The sequence below is a fragment of the Melitaea cinxia genome, chromosome 15 (assembly GCF_905220565.1).
Source record: "Melitaea cinxia chromosome 15, ilMelCinx1.1, whole genome shotgun sequence".
Taxonomy (NCBI): domain Eukaryota; kingdom Metazoa; phylum Arthropoda; class Insecta; order Lepidoptera; family Nymphalidae; genus Melitaea; species Melitaea cinxia.
In genome coordinates, this window is record NC_059408.1 from 10,024,938 (window position 1) to 10,042,736 (window position 17,799).

At 39.6% G+C, this 17,799-nt stretch overlaps 2 protein-coding genes across 2 annotated transcripts; both read right to left on the reverse strand.

Annotated features, from left to right (window-relative positions):
• Positions 1–624: 624 nt before the first annotated feature.
• On the reverse strand, positions 625–2,934 carry LOC123660152. Its single transcript, XM_045595255.1, has one exon. The coding sequence runs from the start codon at positions 2,932–2,934 to the stop codon at positions 625–627; it is 2,310 nt and encodes a 769-aa protein (XP_045451211.1).
• Positions 2,935–2,971: 37 nt separating this feature from the next.
• Positions 2,972–3,766, reverse strand: LOC123660153 (craniofacial development protein 2-like). Its single transcript, XM_045595256.1, has one exon. It carries the CDS (start codon positions 3,764–3,766, stop codon positions 2,972–2,974), a length of 795 nt encoding a protein of 264 aa, XP_045451212.1.
• Positions 3,767–17,799: the final 14,033 nt, after the last annotated feature.

The following is a 17,799-nucleotide window of genomic DNA, read 5'->3' on the forward strand; positions in this document are numbered from 1 at the left end:
TTGTGGGTCTCCCCACCGTCCCATTAGGACCGTTATAGTATGGAATATATCCGCGAACCCGCAGTGGAGCAGCGTGGTGGATTAAGCTCTGATCCTTCTCCTATATGGGGAAAGAGACCCATGCCCAGTAGTGGGATATATGTATATATATATATATATATATACACACTTCAGCCATCAATATATATCAAAATTATGTACAATTTTAAGTAACGTCATAGTTAGAATTACGTAAAAATAGAAGCTCCGTACACACACAATGATTTATATTTTGAATGTCAACGACCACTCTAAGCATACAACTTACTTAATGTTAATAAGGACCGAAAAATCACAAAAACCGTGAAGATTAATGATTCATAACAACCGAGATAGCTTTGAATTTTTATCGATGTAGCGTAAGACGGTAGCTGCACTTTTTTGTTGACACCTTTCGTGGGCGATGATGTATGGAACAGCGTTTGTCGCGAACTTTGTTGACGGATAACATAATAAATATCATTTAAAGGAACTACTTTGTTTACGATAAAATATTCCTAGAAGCGGTGAGTTTTTATTAGTCTCATTTGTTGAAGGAATTCATCATTGGCCTCAATCCGTCTGTTGCAGACGATTTAAACAGTGTCAGCTTGAGTTAATTACACAGCTCTTTTCGTGACTAAATAAGCCGATACGTGAGCGACAACCTTTGCCACACGCCCTGCAGGTAAACCGGGTGGTGTCAGCGACGGAAGAAGCTTGTTGTTGTCGCGTTCTTCTTGCCGCTAAAGTCTCAAACCAAGCTTGATCGTGTATCTTGCGTCCGTCCACAACAACTTTACGCCATCCGTCACGACTCTCGGCAACTGCTTCCCAGTTTTGGTGGTCGATACCAAAGGCGTGCATATCTCGTTTAGCGCAATCCTTAAACCGTAGCATGGGCCTCCCCAAGTTACGTTTTGCGTTTGCTACAGCACCAAGCAAGATCCGCCGAGGCAGGCGCGAGGGCTCCATTCGATGCACATGCCCTAGCCAACGCAACCGCTTCTGCTTGAGTAACGCTGTGAAGCTAGGCAGCTGTGCAATATTAAGAACCCGCTCGTTGGTAACTCTGTCCTCCCAGGATATGCCCAAGATGTTACGAAGACAGCGCATATGGAAGGCGTTTAGTCGACGTTCTTGTTTCGCGTACGTCGTCCAGGTTTCAGCTCCGTAAGAGAGAATACTCAAGATGCATGCCTGATAGACGATCATCTTGGTACGCGTGGTAAGATGTTTGTTTTTCCATACTCTCGTATTAAGCTGCCCGAAGGTGGTCGCCGCTTTGCCGATACGAATATCGATCTCCGCATCAAGCGAGAGATTGTTCGACACGGTAGACCCTAGATACGTAAACTTGTTTACGACAGCCAGGGGCACGCCATCCAACGTAATTTTCGGTATTTTCGTGCTTCCCTGCACCATCACAACGGTTTTTTTGGCATTTATCGTCATTGAGAACAGTGCACACGCCCGGGCGAACCTGTCCAATATGGTCTGAAGCTCGAGAGCGGAGTCAGCGACAAAAGCTGCGTCATCGGCAAATAAGAGGCTGTCTACAAAAATGTCCTCGCGATTACGCTTGGATTTGAGAAGTTTTGTGATGTTATAGAGCTTCCCATCTGTCCTCGTATAAAAATGGATACCCTGTTGGTCATTGCCGAACGCTTCTCTTAAGAGTAATGAAAAGAATATACCAAACAGGGTAGGGGCCAATACGCAGCCCTGTCGCACACCTCTACGCATCTCGAACGGACCGGATGTGTTTCCGTTGAATATGACAGAACCTTTCATATCTTTATGGAAGCATTTCGTCAGGCTCAGAAGTTTTGATGGACACCCAATGCTTTCAAGTCCGTTATATAGTCCATCTCTGCTAACCGTATCGAAAGCCTTATTCAGGTCAACGAACGCCACAAACAGAGGTATGTTCTGCTCCCTACTCTTCTCCTGTAGTTGTCGGAGCGTAAACACCATATCGATTGCGGAACGCTGTGCACGAAACCCGCACTGTGATTCCGGATACACACGATTAGCTAGTTTCTGGATTCGCCCAAGAACCACTCGTCCAAAAAGCTTGCCTACTATGCTTAGTAAGGATATCCCACGGTAGCAGTTACAATCGCCGCGGTCGCCTTTACCCTTATATAAAGTTATGATGTTAGCGTCGCGCATATCTTGCGGTATGTATCCTTTTTCCCAGCATTTCCACAATAGATTGTGCAGAACAGGTAATATACACTTGAGTCTGATTATTTCAGCGTGGGTGCCATCGCTGCCGGGGCTTTTGCCGCATTTTAGCTGCTTGACAGCTTTGAGCAATTCCTCTACAGTAGGCGGATCGTCTAGCTCCTCCCAGGTGGCCAGTTTCGGCATGTTATGCACAGCCTCCCGCTGAACGTCCACTGGTTGTGAATATAGACCGGTGTAATATTCCACCCATCTCGACATTTGCCTCAGGCTATCTGATATAATAGTGCCATCAGCTTCTTTTAGTGGAGCTGTCTTCTTAATAACTGGCCCTAAAGCGGTTCTGATTCCTGAGTAAACGCCGCCAAAATTACCCGTGTCTGCGCAAGATTGAATGCTCATACAGAGGTCGTTCCAGTAAGCGTTAACAAAGTGCCGCGTACTACGTTGCAAATTTGCTTTAGCAATTCTAAGCTCATCGGATGATTTCGGACAGGGGTTTTTTCGGTAGTTTAGAGCTGCCTTACGTTTGGAATCCAGCAGAGGTTGAAGTTGCTGGATGTTGTCAATAAACCAGTCCTGTGATTTAGTATCCTGGTGGCCAAACACTTCACAAGCTGTTGTTGTTAGGAGTCGTTTGACTTTACTCCACTCTTCATCTACAGACATAGAAGCATCCCAGGAAGCGGTTTCGCTGCGAACCGAAGTCTCATATTTTTGGACCATCTCATCGTCTCTGGTATTTTGAAGAGCAATTCGTCTTCTACCGAACGGCCTGGATGAGTGGATCTTTTTTTTTTACGACGGCAATACACGCCACGACGAGGGAGTGGTCTGTTTCGCATTCGGCGCTGTGAAAGGTACGTGTGTGAAGTGTTTCGCCCAGGTCGCTCTTTCTAGTGAGTATTAGGTCAAGTTGATGCCAATGACCAGAGCGTGGATGTCTCCAGGAAACCTTACTTGATGGCTTTCCCTTGAAGTAGGTATTGGTAACGCAAAGTGAGTGTCTTGAAGAGAATTCGAGCAAGCGTTGCCCGTTCTCGTTGATCTTACCAACGCCATGGGTGCCAATACATTCTGGCCACGCACTGTGATTTTGGCCGACGCGAGCATTTAAATCACCCAAGATGTAAAGGCGGTCTCGGGGTTTTACTTTCTGTATCACAGATTCAAGTTGGTCGTAGAACTGACTTTTGGCTTCATCGGTTGCCATCAACGTTGGAGCGTAGGCGGAGATGATTGTAATAAAACCGCACTTGGTATTTAGACGCAACACCATAACACGCTCCGACACACCGTGTGGTGTTTCTATGGATGACAGGAGGTCGTTTCTTACCGCAAAGCCAACACCATGCTCGCGAACGGCTTCAGTGTCTTTACCTTTCCAGAAAAATGTATAATTTTTTTCACGAATGGATCCCTCACCAGGCAGTCTCGTTTCTTGCAAGGCACATAATGATACACCCAGCCGACAGAGCTCCATATCAATCACTGCGGTTTTACGCGGATCTTGTACGTTCTGTAAATCTCCGCAGGTGTTCGGGAGACCTGTCCTCATAGTACGGACATTCCATGTCGAAATGCGCATGGCAGTGTTATGTTGGTTCTTTGTTTTTTTATTATTATTTTGACCTTTATCCGCAGGTGTGCTAGATAACGGCGCCAATTATCCAGATATAGTCTGGTGCTCCCTACACCCTAAAGGAACAAACCAGCACCGAGACGGATCGGTACCCTACTGGCCGGGGGCTGCCCAGCTTGAAGCGGGCGGTAACCAATCAGTGGGCCTTCGATGGACCCTCCCACTGACGAGAGCGACCCCTAGCGCCCGCGCTTACGTCCATACGCGCGGACTTAAAACTGGTAACTGCCACTCCCCGTGTTATTTTCCACGAAGCCGAGCTGACGTGGGTGGAGTATCCTCTCCACAGACAGACACTGTGTCGCCTAGGACATTCTTAAGGAAAACGCAGAGTTGCCTAAGCTCTGCGCCACCCTCTCGACCTCACTGGCGAGGCCCACAGGAACGACGAGTCGATACGTGTGGAGCCAGTTTGGCTGCAGGGGTCTTTCGCATTTAGAGCTATGCCACGAGGAATTAATTTGTTTTTTATTGAAATACGTAAAACGTTATTGTAGTATCTTAATATACCTAGTTACTCGATGGTTTTATTTTTAGCTTATAGAATTATTAATTATAAACTATAAAGGCCATATAGATACTTGTCATAGTTTGGTCGTAAAAAGTATTAAATAATTCAATAAAGTTTATTATTTCTCTGGATTTATTTTGGATATAACTACATTAACTACACAATCTTAAATAGTAGATGGCATAGCAGGGCTTTTAATAGTTTACGCTAGTCAAAAATAAAATATGACTGATACAAAAATAAACAGCAATCACTTTCATAACTGACCAACACTATTACAGTCTAAAAATAAACATACAAACGTCGTTTAAAAAGTAAAAAAGAAGCAATTATTGACATAACATTATTTCCAAACAATGATATAAAAATAAGTAGGCAACCACATCTGTCTGCTCTATTTCACTGGTTGCGCAACCGATACGCATTTCGAGACAACCTTTGGTGTCTCAACTCGGCGACGTGATCCTGCCCCGACTGAATCGAATCTATTGCGTACAACGTTACAATAAAATTGAGGCCGTGATAAACTAAAAAGAACCGTAAAATATTATAAAATTTATATCTTTGTCGTGTATTGCTAATATTTCATTTAAAAAATTGCTCGCAATACTGTTTCGTAAACGATTTATTGATTGTTAAGTAAATTTTTTTATCGATTTCAAAATTATGCGGTTAAGGATTAAATTATGTTTATAACTTTACTAAAACTGATCAAAGTAATAACAATGTTTTATTCCTTATCATCACTATGACGAATATATTATGTAATTTATATAACATTGCTTGAAAGAATGTCCATAATTATTTACGAAAATAAGATTTTTTAATTGTATACATTTGGGTCGGTTAATATATTTCTTGTAATGTTAATTATTCTTACATGCATTATAATGAACATGAAAATAATATTAATTTTAAATGGAATTACTATTTCTTTTTGGCAAAATACATATGTATTTCAAGCAATTGAAATTAAAATATTATTATTTAATCTTGTAACATAAATTGATATTATAATCAATTATTACTGTTCCATTAAAATAGCAAATAAATTTTGAAATCACTTGTCAGAATTGATCTTTGATTAGTCAAGGTAAATTATGGTTTATTAACAATGAAAGCGCGCTGGCATTTTGACAAGCGCGTATCATCTTTTAGGATTCCCCGCGGCAACAATAATTAGTGCTACTTCGTAGTGTGTAATTTGGTTTGGCCTTATTTGTAATTTGGTTGTCCTACACGCTCTGCGTTTCGACGACTTGACGTGATGGAATTACATTTAAACAAATTGTTTTATAAAAAGTATTAATCTTGCTTTTAAATTTGCAAAAGTTACTTTTGTTTATTTGTCAAATGTATAAATTAACTTTAATTTAATCTGATTAAAATGTTGTATAAATATATATATATTGTCAAACATTCTATTTCTATAATTCAAAAACTATCATAAAATATTAACGTTGAAAGAAGGTTGTTCAAGTGATTTTTCATGTACAAAATAAAAAACGAGTGTGCTTTAGACCAGACGACTGAAGTAAAACTTCTTTACTAATAGGCCTGCACAAAATACCGGAAATGTGTCTTATACGAAACGTAGCTGGCTATGAGAGAAAAAGATAAAGAAAATGTTGAGAACCTACTTCCTTTTTTGAAATTCGGTTAAAAAGTAACAGTAATAATAATAATTGTGTTTGTTCGCAAACGAAAAAAACCGACTTCAATTACATCAACAAGTAATACAACGTAAGTAGACAAAAGATATTAACAAAAGCCCTAGTCGTCACTACGATTTTCGAGGGTTTCCCCCGATTTCTCTGGGATTCCATCACGAGATCTTGGTTTTCTTATCATGGTACCACTCTTGGGATATCTCCTTTCCAACAAAAAAGAATTATCAAAATCGGTTCATAAACGACGAAGTTATCCCCGAACATACACACACACACACACACACACACACAGTAGTAACCTCACCTTTTTTTGAAGTTGGCTATTTATTTATTTATTTAATAAGATCACCAACATACTGTACATTGTTGCTACATAAATAACTGTAATTGCTTTAGTCATCTTAATATCCGTGCCGAATTTATATTTATGATAGTGACATATGTATATGATATATATGAATAAAATATAGTGATATATAATATATATTAACAAATCATCGATGTATATTGTATAGGTACGTACATCTCATGAGCGTCGTAATCCAATAAATATGAATAGTGTACCTATGATAGAAAGAAGGACATATTAACTTCTTTATAATATATTATAAAAAAATGTTTATACGGTTGAAAAATATCATTCAGATTTACTATAATCAGGTATAATTATGCTCATGTGTCATGTGTTTTAGTTTAATTTTACATTATTAAGGTGACACTTTGGCGCACTTTTCTACAGAAGGCTTAATAAAATATCCGAGCAGATGTAAATGGAACACCGAGCTCGGCCCGAGGCTAGGGCGGGGTCCGGACAACACTTTCATATTATTACGGCCGCATTACACGCACACCGACGTAGCGGCGAGCACACCGCCGCGCACACCGGCACGGCTACGATTAGATCGCAGCGGACATGAGCCCGCGCACGCGATCCGACCACTTTCAATGATTCGTTAGCGAAATCATTAGGAGATGTAATGTCGGCGCATTGTAATACGTGTTTATGGTTATTTAAATGATTTATTTTTATTGATTGTTTTTGCCTTGTTGCGAGACAGAAAATAATGATGGCTGTATGAATAAGGCTACTATTATACCCCGGCATTGCGAAGGTTAATATCCACTACTACGTAATTTGAATGTTTGGTAATGGAATTTGTGACGAGAAAATGAGTTGTCAAGCTTGTTAAACTAGTGCATTCATTATTTAAAATCCGGGCAACGTTCGTATGTAGACAAGTTTGGAGGTTGTGTTGAGTGCCAGGCGCGGATGAATGATGAATGCGTTTTTTTAATGTATTTAGATCACTGACTATTTATTACACGTGATATAACTAATCGAAATTCCTCGATTAAACACAAAATGTCTCACGCTTTTCCGTTTTCGGCTACACATTAAAGAAACAGAATAATTTATGTTACGATATTTTATTTACTCTGCAAATTGATTATAATTGCAAAAATCAAGTTATTGCTGCCAATAACACCGCCAAAATATAAAAATGTCGCAAAATCAATAATTTAAAGGTTAAGTGCCTTGAGAGGTACACGTACAATGATTGATAAAACATATACCTATATGTTTGGCCACAATTTATGAAAATTTGGGGTTATAAAATTTTACAATTGCAAAAGTACGGTTCTTGGTACGAATGTGTAAATTAGAAATCGCGTGGCCAATTGCCCACCAACGAATATCCGAACATTTTACCACTAATGCCTAAACTCAACTGCATCCCTTATTTATAAGTACAAACATGTTCCACTAAACGACACCAAGCTGCATAAAATATTAATAATTTAAAATAAATAAAGTCGTAGTTATAATAAGATAAATTACATTAAACTAAAAAAGCTTAAGTGTATATATATATATATATATATATATATATATATATATATATATATATATATATATAATATCATAACTAAAAAATATTATTAAATGGAGTCCCTTTAGGCAAGGTTCCGTATATATATATATATATATATATATATAGGTAGGCGTTCTAATGCCTTGGTTTTGCAGTTATTTATTGTTTCATATAGCCTGGATGGGTGGTTTTTTCATAATAAAATGAATACATATCTAACTATCCTAATTGAGACCGAAAATCTACTCATATAATCATAAGAATAACAATGTTGTCAGTAAAAACAAATGCGACCAGGTCTTTTTACTCTCAATTAAAAGCCGGATCTGTATTTTTCTATTTGTATTTGTTTATCATTATTCATCTGCGAAAGTCCTTGTAACTGAATTTGTATTATTAAATACCTTCGAGGTATAGGTATATTAATGGCTTGTAAAGTGTAATATTAAAAATAAATAATATGTAAGAACTCAAGCTAATGGAAATAGTTTTGAAATAAAACTAATTTTTTTTATTAGAAGTCGTTTTTTCAATTACTGTTGTTATAAGACAATTTAATATTTGTTTTCTGCTGTTTGGTTTAAGGCCATTTTCACGTGTTATTGATAAAGTTTATCTTGCACTTAAGTTACCGATAGGCTATGAGATGATTTTATCAGCATTTATTATTAGATAAAGAATTTGTGGGGGGAATAGAAAAACATAACAATATTTTTTAGTTACCTTAATTTATTATCAACCGCTCTGGTGTAGTGGTGCGACTATTCGTCTAAAACACCGATGGTTTTCGGATTAGATTCCCGCTCGGGATTGATATTTGTGTTGCTGCAAATATTTCTTTCCGGTTTGGATGGCTGGCCCTGGCCTCCCCACCGTGCCTTGGAAAGCACGTTAATCCGTCGGTCCCGGTTGTTGTCATAAATACCTGATACCGATTGTTACTCATAGTAGGAAGCATATCAGCTCCAAACCTTCTCCTACATGAAGAAAGAGAGCTATTTCCAAAAGTGGGATGTTATAGGCTGAATGCGTGAATGCTAATGCTTCGTTTATTAAATATCAATATATGACACATCACTATCTGTAAGTTGTCGGCAACCTGTAAAATTGGTCCTTAATTATTTTATGGAAACTGATCAATTAAACTATACTAATGAGTGTATTAGATAACTTTATCGCAAGAAATTCATTATTCGTTCTCTACGTTACCAGTACTACTGCACAGTATGACAGCGGCATGCAAGTAATAAGTTCGGTTTAATTGACATAGCTCATATTAAAAGCGTAGATATGATTTATTTTAAGGTGCAGGTTCCGGGTCAGATAATTTGCTTGATACAGTCCCACTTATTGTGACAACTCTTGTGCCAGGGGTGCAATAAGATGCCAAATCATGGCGAGTAGAAGTTGTTTTCCGCTGTCATCTTCACACGAAATACCGCTTACCCGCTCATTAAGTTCGCATGCTGTCCATCAGTGAGATTATTGCAATTATTTAAATTCACACCTTCGAAACGCGAAAAAGTCTCTTTTTACATTTAATATTTCGTAAGAGCGAGGAAATGACGTCTCATTCGAAAGGTATAATTAGGGACAACCTTGGGCTTCAGGGTTGAACCGGGTTTATGTGCTTCTGACATTGTAACGTTGACGTGATAATTGTGAGACGTTTCGACATGCATTATGTTCATCGCGAAATCTTCAACTTTAATTGATGTCGATATTTGTAAAGCGTGAACTAGCGTCATTGAACTCTTAACATCTGCTTCCATTCCAATGAGTCATTTAAGCATTACTCATCGAAACAGTGCAATATTTAGCTAACACGATTAAGACTATCACTTGTCATCATAACAGGAAGATAATACAAGTTGTCTTCATGTTGCGCTCTGAAAGGTGAGCAAGGATCGAAACGAATTACAACATTGGTATACTCATGGAAGCAAGCGGTTAGTTAATTCTCCGTCCGAAGCTTCCGCGTAAGCGAGCCCTATATAGAACATTAATAGACTTACAAGAGTCGGGAATGGACATGATATAGTCCAACAAGCCGCTATCATTTCCCTCGCTGCCTTGGGCACGCCCAGGGCACTAACCCTTGTCGCAATACCCTATTATGCATCCAAAGTACCACGCGCACACGCGCACCGTTAAAATATGTAGGTGTAGTAGTTCCTCAAGTAAAATAGATGGCTACCCTCCCTTTCACTAGTGAAACAGTGCCATAGTTATAGCCGAGACAAGGCTTTAAAGACAAACTCAAATTAATTATCTTATTTGTCAATCTGGTCATGTTCAAAGCTTAGTGCGTATGCTTTTGAAAATACGGAAAACAAAAGATATTTCAGCCTGAATGTTTCACATTCCCGCAAATTATGAACTACTTATTTCCAAGTCATAGATGACAAGTATCTAATTAGGAAGTAATAAAAATTGTAATTCCAGATAGAAATAAGAGTCACTGTTCAATACAAATTAAATCCGTTCCGAATGTTCGCTTCTCAAGGTCGCCGGCCGTACTATAGATAGTGCAGGTTTCGAGCGAGGTATATATCCATATATTGATAACAGATAAGGCTGTCACCGTCGGGGCGGTGGCTGGGCACTAAATATCGGCAGTGATATAGTGAGCGACGCGGCACGGCGTCTACTCGATTGCGAAATTAGAGCGGCAGCGCGCGCGCTCCGAGTTGCGCGTGCCGCGGTGCGCGGTGCGTACGTCGTAAGCCGCTAATAAATCCGATAACGACTGCAGAATGAAATGATGCTTGACCCGAGCCGTTGTGAGGCAATTTATCAAATATACTTACAGTGGATTGTTAAAAGATAATTTATTATATTAACCTATCAATCAAGAGCCACTCAGAGCTTTGATCTACAAGAACTGTAATAATTTAGGTTAACGTATCGTTAGAACAAAAAATTACCATGAGTTGTTATATCTTATCGCGATAAAAACATAAATTATAAAAGAAACAATAATAAATAAAAATATCATTGAAATTGTTTATTGTACGAGTAGTTAATACGAACTAATCTCCTGTTTTACCATACAGTATTTCTGCAAACGCTTAGATACTTATTTAATTAATTTGAGTGTCTGTTTGTAATATTAAAAATAAACGCTTTTTACTAAATGTATATGGATGTATACACGGTACATATACCAAAATAACATTTTTTACTATTTTTGTCTGTCTGTCTGTCTGTATGTTTGTTTCAGCTAATCTCTGAAACGGCTGGACCGATTTTGCCGGGGCTTTCATTGGCAGATAGCTGATGTAATAAGGAGTAACTTAGGTTATTTTTATTTTAGGAATTTATTTATTTTATAACTGCTGCGAGTCGGTCGATTGGCTCGAAGAGGATGTGACCCCAACAGAGGAGCAATGGGAGTATGCACTCAAGGTAGTAAGTCTACCAAAAGTTAGATGGGCTATCAACAGCTTTGACTCCTTCAAATCCCCAGGGTTGGACGGGGTCTTCCCAGCACTTCTGCAGTGGGGAGGCAACCAACTGACCCATAGGCTTACCGCTGTCTTGGTAGCGTGCTTAGCTCACAGGTACGTGCCAAAGCAGTGGAGGGAGGTAAAGGTAATCTTCATCCCCAAACCGGGAAAAAGTGACTACTCCGAACCCAAATCCCACAGACCTATCAGCCTAACATCGTTTCTGCTGAAGACCCTCGAAAGGCTGTGTGAACGGGATCTGAGAGAAAACGCCCTGGCTACAGTACGCCTACACTCACACCAACATGCGTACAGCCAAGGTAAATCAACAGAGTCAGCTCTACATGCAGTGGTCAGCAAAATAGAAGAGGCCATTGAAAACAAGGCAATGTGTCTCGGCACCTTCATCGACACAGAAGGTGCGTTTGACATGACCAACTTCACCAGCATCTCGTCGGCCCTGGTTAAGCACGGTGTACACCCGGTAATGGTTGACTGGATAGGTAACATGCTCAGTAAAAGAGTCATCAGACTTACATGGGACACAACATGCACTGGTGGTTAAAGGATGTCCACAGGGAGGGGTGCTCTCCCCACTACTGTGGAACGTGGTGGTGAATGACCTTATAACCAGACTGAACCAGCACAACTACTTCACGATCGGGTATGCTGACGATATTGCCATTCTAATTAGCGGCAGAGTCAGCAGTACCGTGTGTAATGTTACACAACAGGCGCTACGGATTGTGGAGAGATGGTGCATAGACAACGAACTTACCGTCAATCCCAGAAAGACGGAACAGGTAATGTTCACTAACAAACGACTACTGGGGAACTACAATTCCCCTAGACTGTTCGGAACGGAGCTGCAGTTCAGCTCGGAGGTGAAGTATCTAGGAATCATTCTAGATAGTAAACTGAACTGGAGCAGCCATCTCAACAGCAAGATTGACAAGGCCACAATAGCCTTCTGGCAGTGCCGCAGAATGATAGGTAAAAGATGGGGTTTATCCCCGAAAATCACTCTGTGGCTGTACCAGTCCGTCATCAGGCCAATTATCAGCTATGGCGCAGTGGTTTGGTGGCCGAGAACCAAACTAATCACCGGCGAAGCAAAGCTACAACGACTTCAAAGGTTAGCTTGCATGGCGACTACGGGCTGCATGAGGACCACCCCGACTGCGGCCCTGGAAGCCCTACTGAACTTGCCGCCGCTGCATCTGTTTATCCAACAGGAGGCGGGAGCGGCCGCGGTAAGACTCAGGAAGCTAAACCTATGGAGAAACGTAAAAGTAACACATACAGGTATACTTGGAGAACTGGCGAACAGGGAACCGCTCATCGAAGCGGTCACCGACAGAATACCCAAACAGTACGTATTCGACAAAAAATATAGAATACAATTACATGAAGACCCAGGGGAAGGCATCAACCCCAAGGAGCTGAGAATCTTCACAGACGGGTCGAAAACATCAACAGGTACAGGTTCTGGGGTTTACTCAGAAGACCTGAATATCAACATGTCATCGCCATTGGGAATCCACAACACCGTCTTTCAGGCGGAATGTATGGGAATCATAATGGCTGCAACAGCGATCACGGCTAGAGAGGTACAGGGTTTTCCAATCTGTATTCTTTCCGATAGCAGATCGGTCCTGCAAGCCCTACAGAGCGACACCATGACATCGGGGCTAATATACGAGTGCCATCGAGCTCTGACGAGGGTAAGTGAAACAAACACCATTGTCCTCCAATGGATAAAGGGCCACAGTGGATCGCGAGGCAACGACGCGGCTGACCGACTGGCGAGGAATGGATCGGAGATGAGGGTCTACGGACCCGAACCCATTCTACCTCTGCCTTTCGGATGGCTGCGCAGCCAGCTGCGACACAACACCAAGGTAATGCACCAAGAATATTGGACAAACCTAACCACTTGCAGGCAGACCAAGGAAGCTCTTCCGACGATCAACCCAGGATTGTCCCGCAAACTTCGCGGCTATGGGAGAGCCCAGCTCCGACTACTGGTCGGGGCTGTTACCGGACATGCCTTGCTCAACAAACACTTACACAACTTAGGTGTTACAGACAGCCCCCTATGCAGAGCGTGCATGGAGGCAGAAGAAACGGCCACACACATCCTGCTGGAGTGCGGTGGTGTGGCGAACTACAGGGCGATACACCTCGGGACACCGAGGTCGCTCCGGGAAGTCGTCGGCAACGCAAGGGGTCTGCTAGGCTTCCTCAAGGAGCTAGGCTGGCATGAATGAAGCCCCCAGCCTACCACGCAAAATAGGCGCACTAAGTCGTCGAGTTGCGGAGAATAGCCCGTTGAAAATCAATCAAATCAATCAATCAACTGCTGAAAAATATATAATTTTTTGATTCCACGCGGACGAAGTCGCGGTTACAGCTAGTATGCAATTAAAACGTCACGTGCAATGGAACGGTCTATGCTTAGGGTTTCTCTCAAAGATAGGATTACAAATGTTTACAAATTTATTATTATTATTTATTTAACCGACACAGCCCACAGAATGATCAAGTTGAAATGGGCTGGTCACCTGTGTTGCAGGACCGTTTCGCTTCCGTTGACCGACCGCAGGGACGTTCTCCGGCCCACTGGACCAACGATCTACGTAAGATTTTCGGTATAGGCTGGATGAGGATTACAAAAAACCGGGTTATCTGGCTAAGTTCTTAGGGAGGCCTGTGTCCAGCAGTGGACTGCAATAGGCTGAACTGACTGACTGATTAAGACGTTTGTAGAGAACGAATTTTACGACAGAGCCGGATTAATGTGGTCTAATAAATCTCAAGTTCAACAAGTTAAAGTCTTTCGAAAGCCCTTAGAACTTCTTAATAGAGCTCAGTCGCAAAATTAGGTCATAGTAGACGTTTTCTTAATTATTTGCTATCTTTCTGCCAAATTTTAAGCTTGTAGCATAAAAATTGAAGGACTTTCATACAAACTCGAGCCCTTAGAACCCTTTAATACGGCCCTATAAAAAAAATCGTTCTAAGCGGACGTTTACTAACTATAAACTACCTGCCTGTCAAATTTCATCTTAATGCGTCCAGCGGTTTTTGAGATTTTGTGATGAGTCAATGACCTAACGATTTTATATAATTATATAGAAGATAACAAGTTCTAAAAACAGATTAAATTATACTTATATTGACTATATCAGCAAACCTGACCTGTCTCACAGCTGAACAAAGACGCCTTCCTAGCACAAGAAGGGTCAGAGTTTAATTCGTCACAAACGGAACTTAAGTCAGTATAGCGTTGATGAGCAAAATACTATTTTATACGCTATCCAAACCCCTGTTAAATATTTAGTGTCCACTGACAGTTACATATAGTATTACACTTGATAAAATGAAATATAAAAAGTTCATTTTTACTACAGGTTATATTTATAAAACTTGATGCATATATAAGAAACTTATAAACAGTAAATGTTAAAACAATATACAATCCGATTCAGAATGTTTAATAAAAAAATATCTCTGAAGCAATCACAAAAATTTATATTCATTTAAAACAAAAATGTAATCCTCAAAAATCACATCTTCTGACATAAAGTATTATACCTACGTAAATTGAATATTTTGAACAGTCCAAAATTACGTACAATTGTAATTAATTTGCATCGGTTGATTATATTAGCGTAATTAAAGATTACTCGATATTAAACAGTTAACATTGCTATACAGGGATAAAGGATTGAGGTCAGTCGGACTGGACCTTTCACATCACATTACGGACAAGTGATTTAAGAACCGTCATAAGAGACCAATTTTAAAATGGTCAAACATTAAATTCAGAAGAATTCAATACCTCCTACGCTGTTAATAATAAAAATAAAAACGTAGAAATGTCTATCAGTTCTAAGTAATGGTACAGTAAGAAACTAATTACGTACTTATACATAAATAATTTTACATATCATCGAGCTGACCTGGCGAACTTCGTACCGTACCGTATTCGTGATTATAGTATTATTCACCAAAAAAAAAATAATACTAAGGTGGTACGAAGTTCGCCAGTTCAGCTATAATATATATATTATAGCCTATATTTTTAGTTCGATATTGTTACATAACTGTGCAAAATTTGATTAAAATTGGTCCAGCACTTATTTTATATTTTATTTTAGTGTGGGACAAAAAAAGATACTAATCTTTTTAAAATTTCGAAACTTTTGCAAATAACAACAACTTTTTAAGTAGTGGTTCTGAATTACAATTTATTGTTTTTAATGAAATAAGCAGTGAAACAGTGTTTCTGACGCACCCAAGCTAATATTAGCAAACTAAAATGTTACAATTCAGTCGCTGTTGTTTGACCTATAGCATTGTATATAGCTTCGTATAATGAAATCGGTCAATTTGTGGCACGCTTTGCGAATTGAGACTTTCAAGGTTTTGTATTGACATGCATGGCTTTTAAACTTTCCAGGTATAATATACTTACAAAATAAATTGTTTGATCCTAATCTGTATCAAATTATAGAGCAGTGTTACAATAGATAAAATATATGTATATATAAGGATTCTTTGATATAAGGTCTAAGCTAAGTGATCTACAGATTGTAACTGACATTTATAAGTATATATAGTATATAATAATATAAATAAATATCTTATAACATTCACACACAGTAGTCTGTTCCTTAGGTAACCAACTTAATACTTGTATTATAGATAACAGCCGGCTGATAGAGCTACATTTTTTTCTAAATATACATAGAAATAATACATACATAAGTATCTAAATACAAATATTACACACATACTCGGGCGGGAATCGAATCCACAACCAGCGGAGCAGAAGGCAGGTCCACTACAAACTAAACCAACGGGCTAGCGGCTTCTAAATCACTACATAGTATAAAACAAAGTGGCTTCCCGCCGTCATACAGACAGGCTGAGATCTTTAAAACGACGAAACGAATATTGATGCGTTTTGGTTTTCTTGAGTAAATGGAGTGATACCAGAGAAAGGTTTATATACATGCAAAATGTAGTAGAGGAACACTGAAAGTTTTGGAGGTTTCTAATGTGATGTCGTAAATAAACACATTTTTGCGCATGTATTATATATGATATATGTATTATTTTATATTTTATATTCATCGTATATTCGTATAAAGCCGGGGTGGTTCACTAGTATATATATACATGACATTATTTATAAATCTTAAGCACGAAACTAATTAATTTGTCTTAACATTCAAATTAAGTAGCCCTTAAAATTAAGTAACCTTTTTCGTTTCCTGACAAATTGTGAAAGGGTCGGTTCAATCCAATATGCATTAAAACTAAAGAAAAAAAATTATATATTATAATCAGCCTCATCATCATCATCATCATCATTTCAGCTTATTAAAGTCCACTGCTGGACAAGGGTTTCCACAAGTTCCCGCCAAAAATGGAGTGATCTCATGTGTTTTGCCCAGAGTCACCACGCTGGGCAGGCGGGTTGGTGACCGAAGGGCTGGCTTTGTCGCACCGGTGCTGCTGCTCTTCGGCCTGTGTATTTCAAGGCCAGTAGTTGGATGGTTATCCCGCCATCGATCGGCTTTTTAAGTTCCAAGGTGGTAGTGGAATTGTGTTATCCCTTAGTTGCCTCTTACGACACCCACGGGAAGAGAGGGTGGCTCTATTCATCATCATCTTCCTGCCCTTATCCCACTTATGTAGGGTCGGCACAACATGTTTTCCTCTTCCATTCCTCCTTCCATTCCTTTCTTTCTCATATCCTCACTCACACAATCCATCCATCGCTTTTTCGGTCTGCCGATCGCTCTTCGTCTTTCGACATTCATCCCTAACATTCTTTTACCGACATAGCGGTCATCCCTCCTCATTACATGCCCATACCACGCTAACCTATTGCTGCTCATTTTCTCTGTCACGGGTGCTACTTTCAAACTTCCCCTTATATACTCATTTCTAATCCGATCTTTCCTCGTTACTCCACACATCCATCTTAGCATTCTCGGGGTGGCTCTATTCTTAATGCCATAACCACACAGCCGATTATAATCAACTTAGCCTATTAATGATTAGTATCGATAACACAGAAAAATGCAAAGCGATCACCTTAATTGCTTGACAGACATGATAAGGAGAAACCAATTAGTATTTTTAGTGTTAAGATGTTGTTTTAAATATATTGATACGTAATATTTTTTACACACCTATACAATACTTTTGTTATTTGTCTATTAGGTAATAAGTAAAATAATCATTTACAGCAAAATATTTTTATAATGTAAATGGTGTATTAAAAATAATCTATACGCGTATACGACGACGCGTTAGTGCAACGGTCACAGCACTGCTTTGTGGCTGTTTCGTTGCCGATTGCGGGTTCGATTCCCGCACATAACAAACATGTATCTTGGCCATACAGATGTTTGCCCTGGTCTGGGTG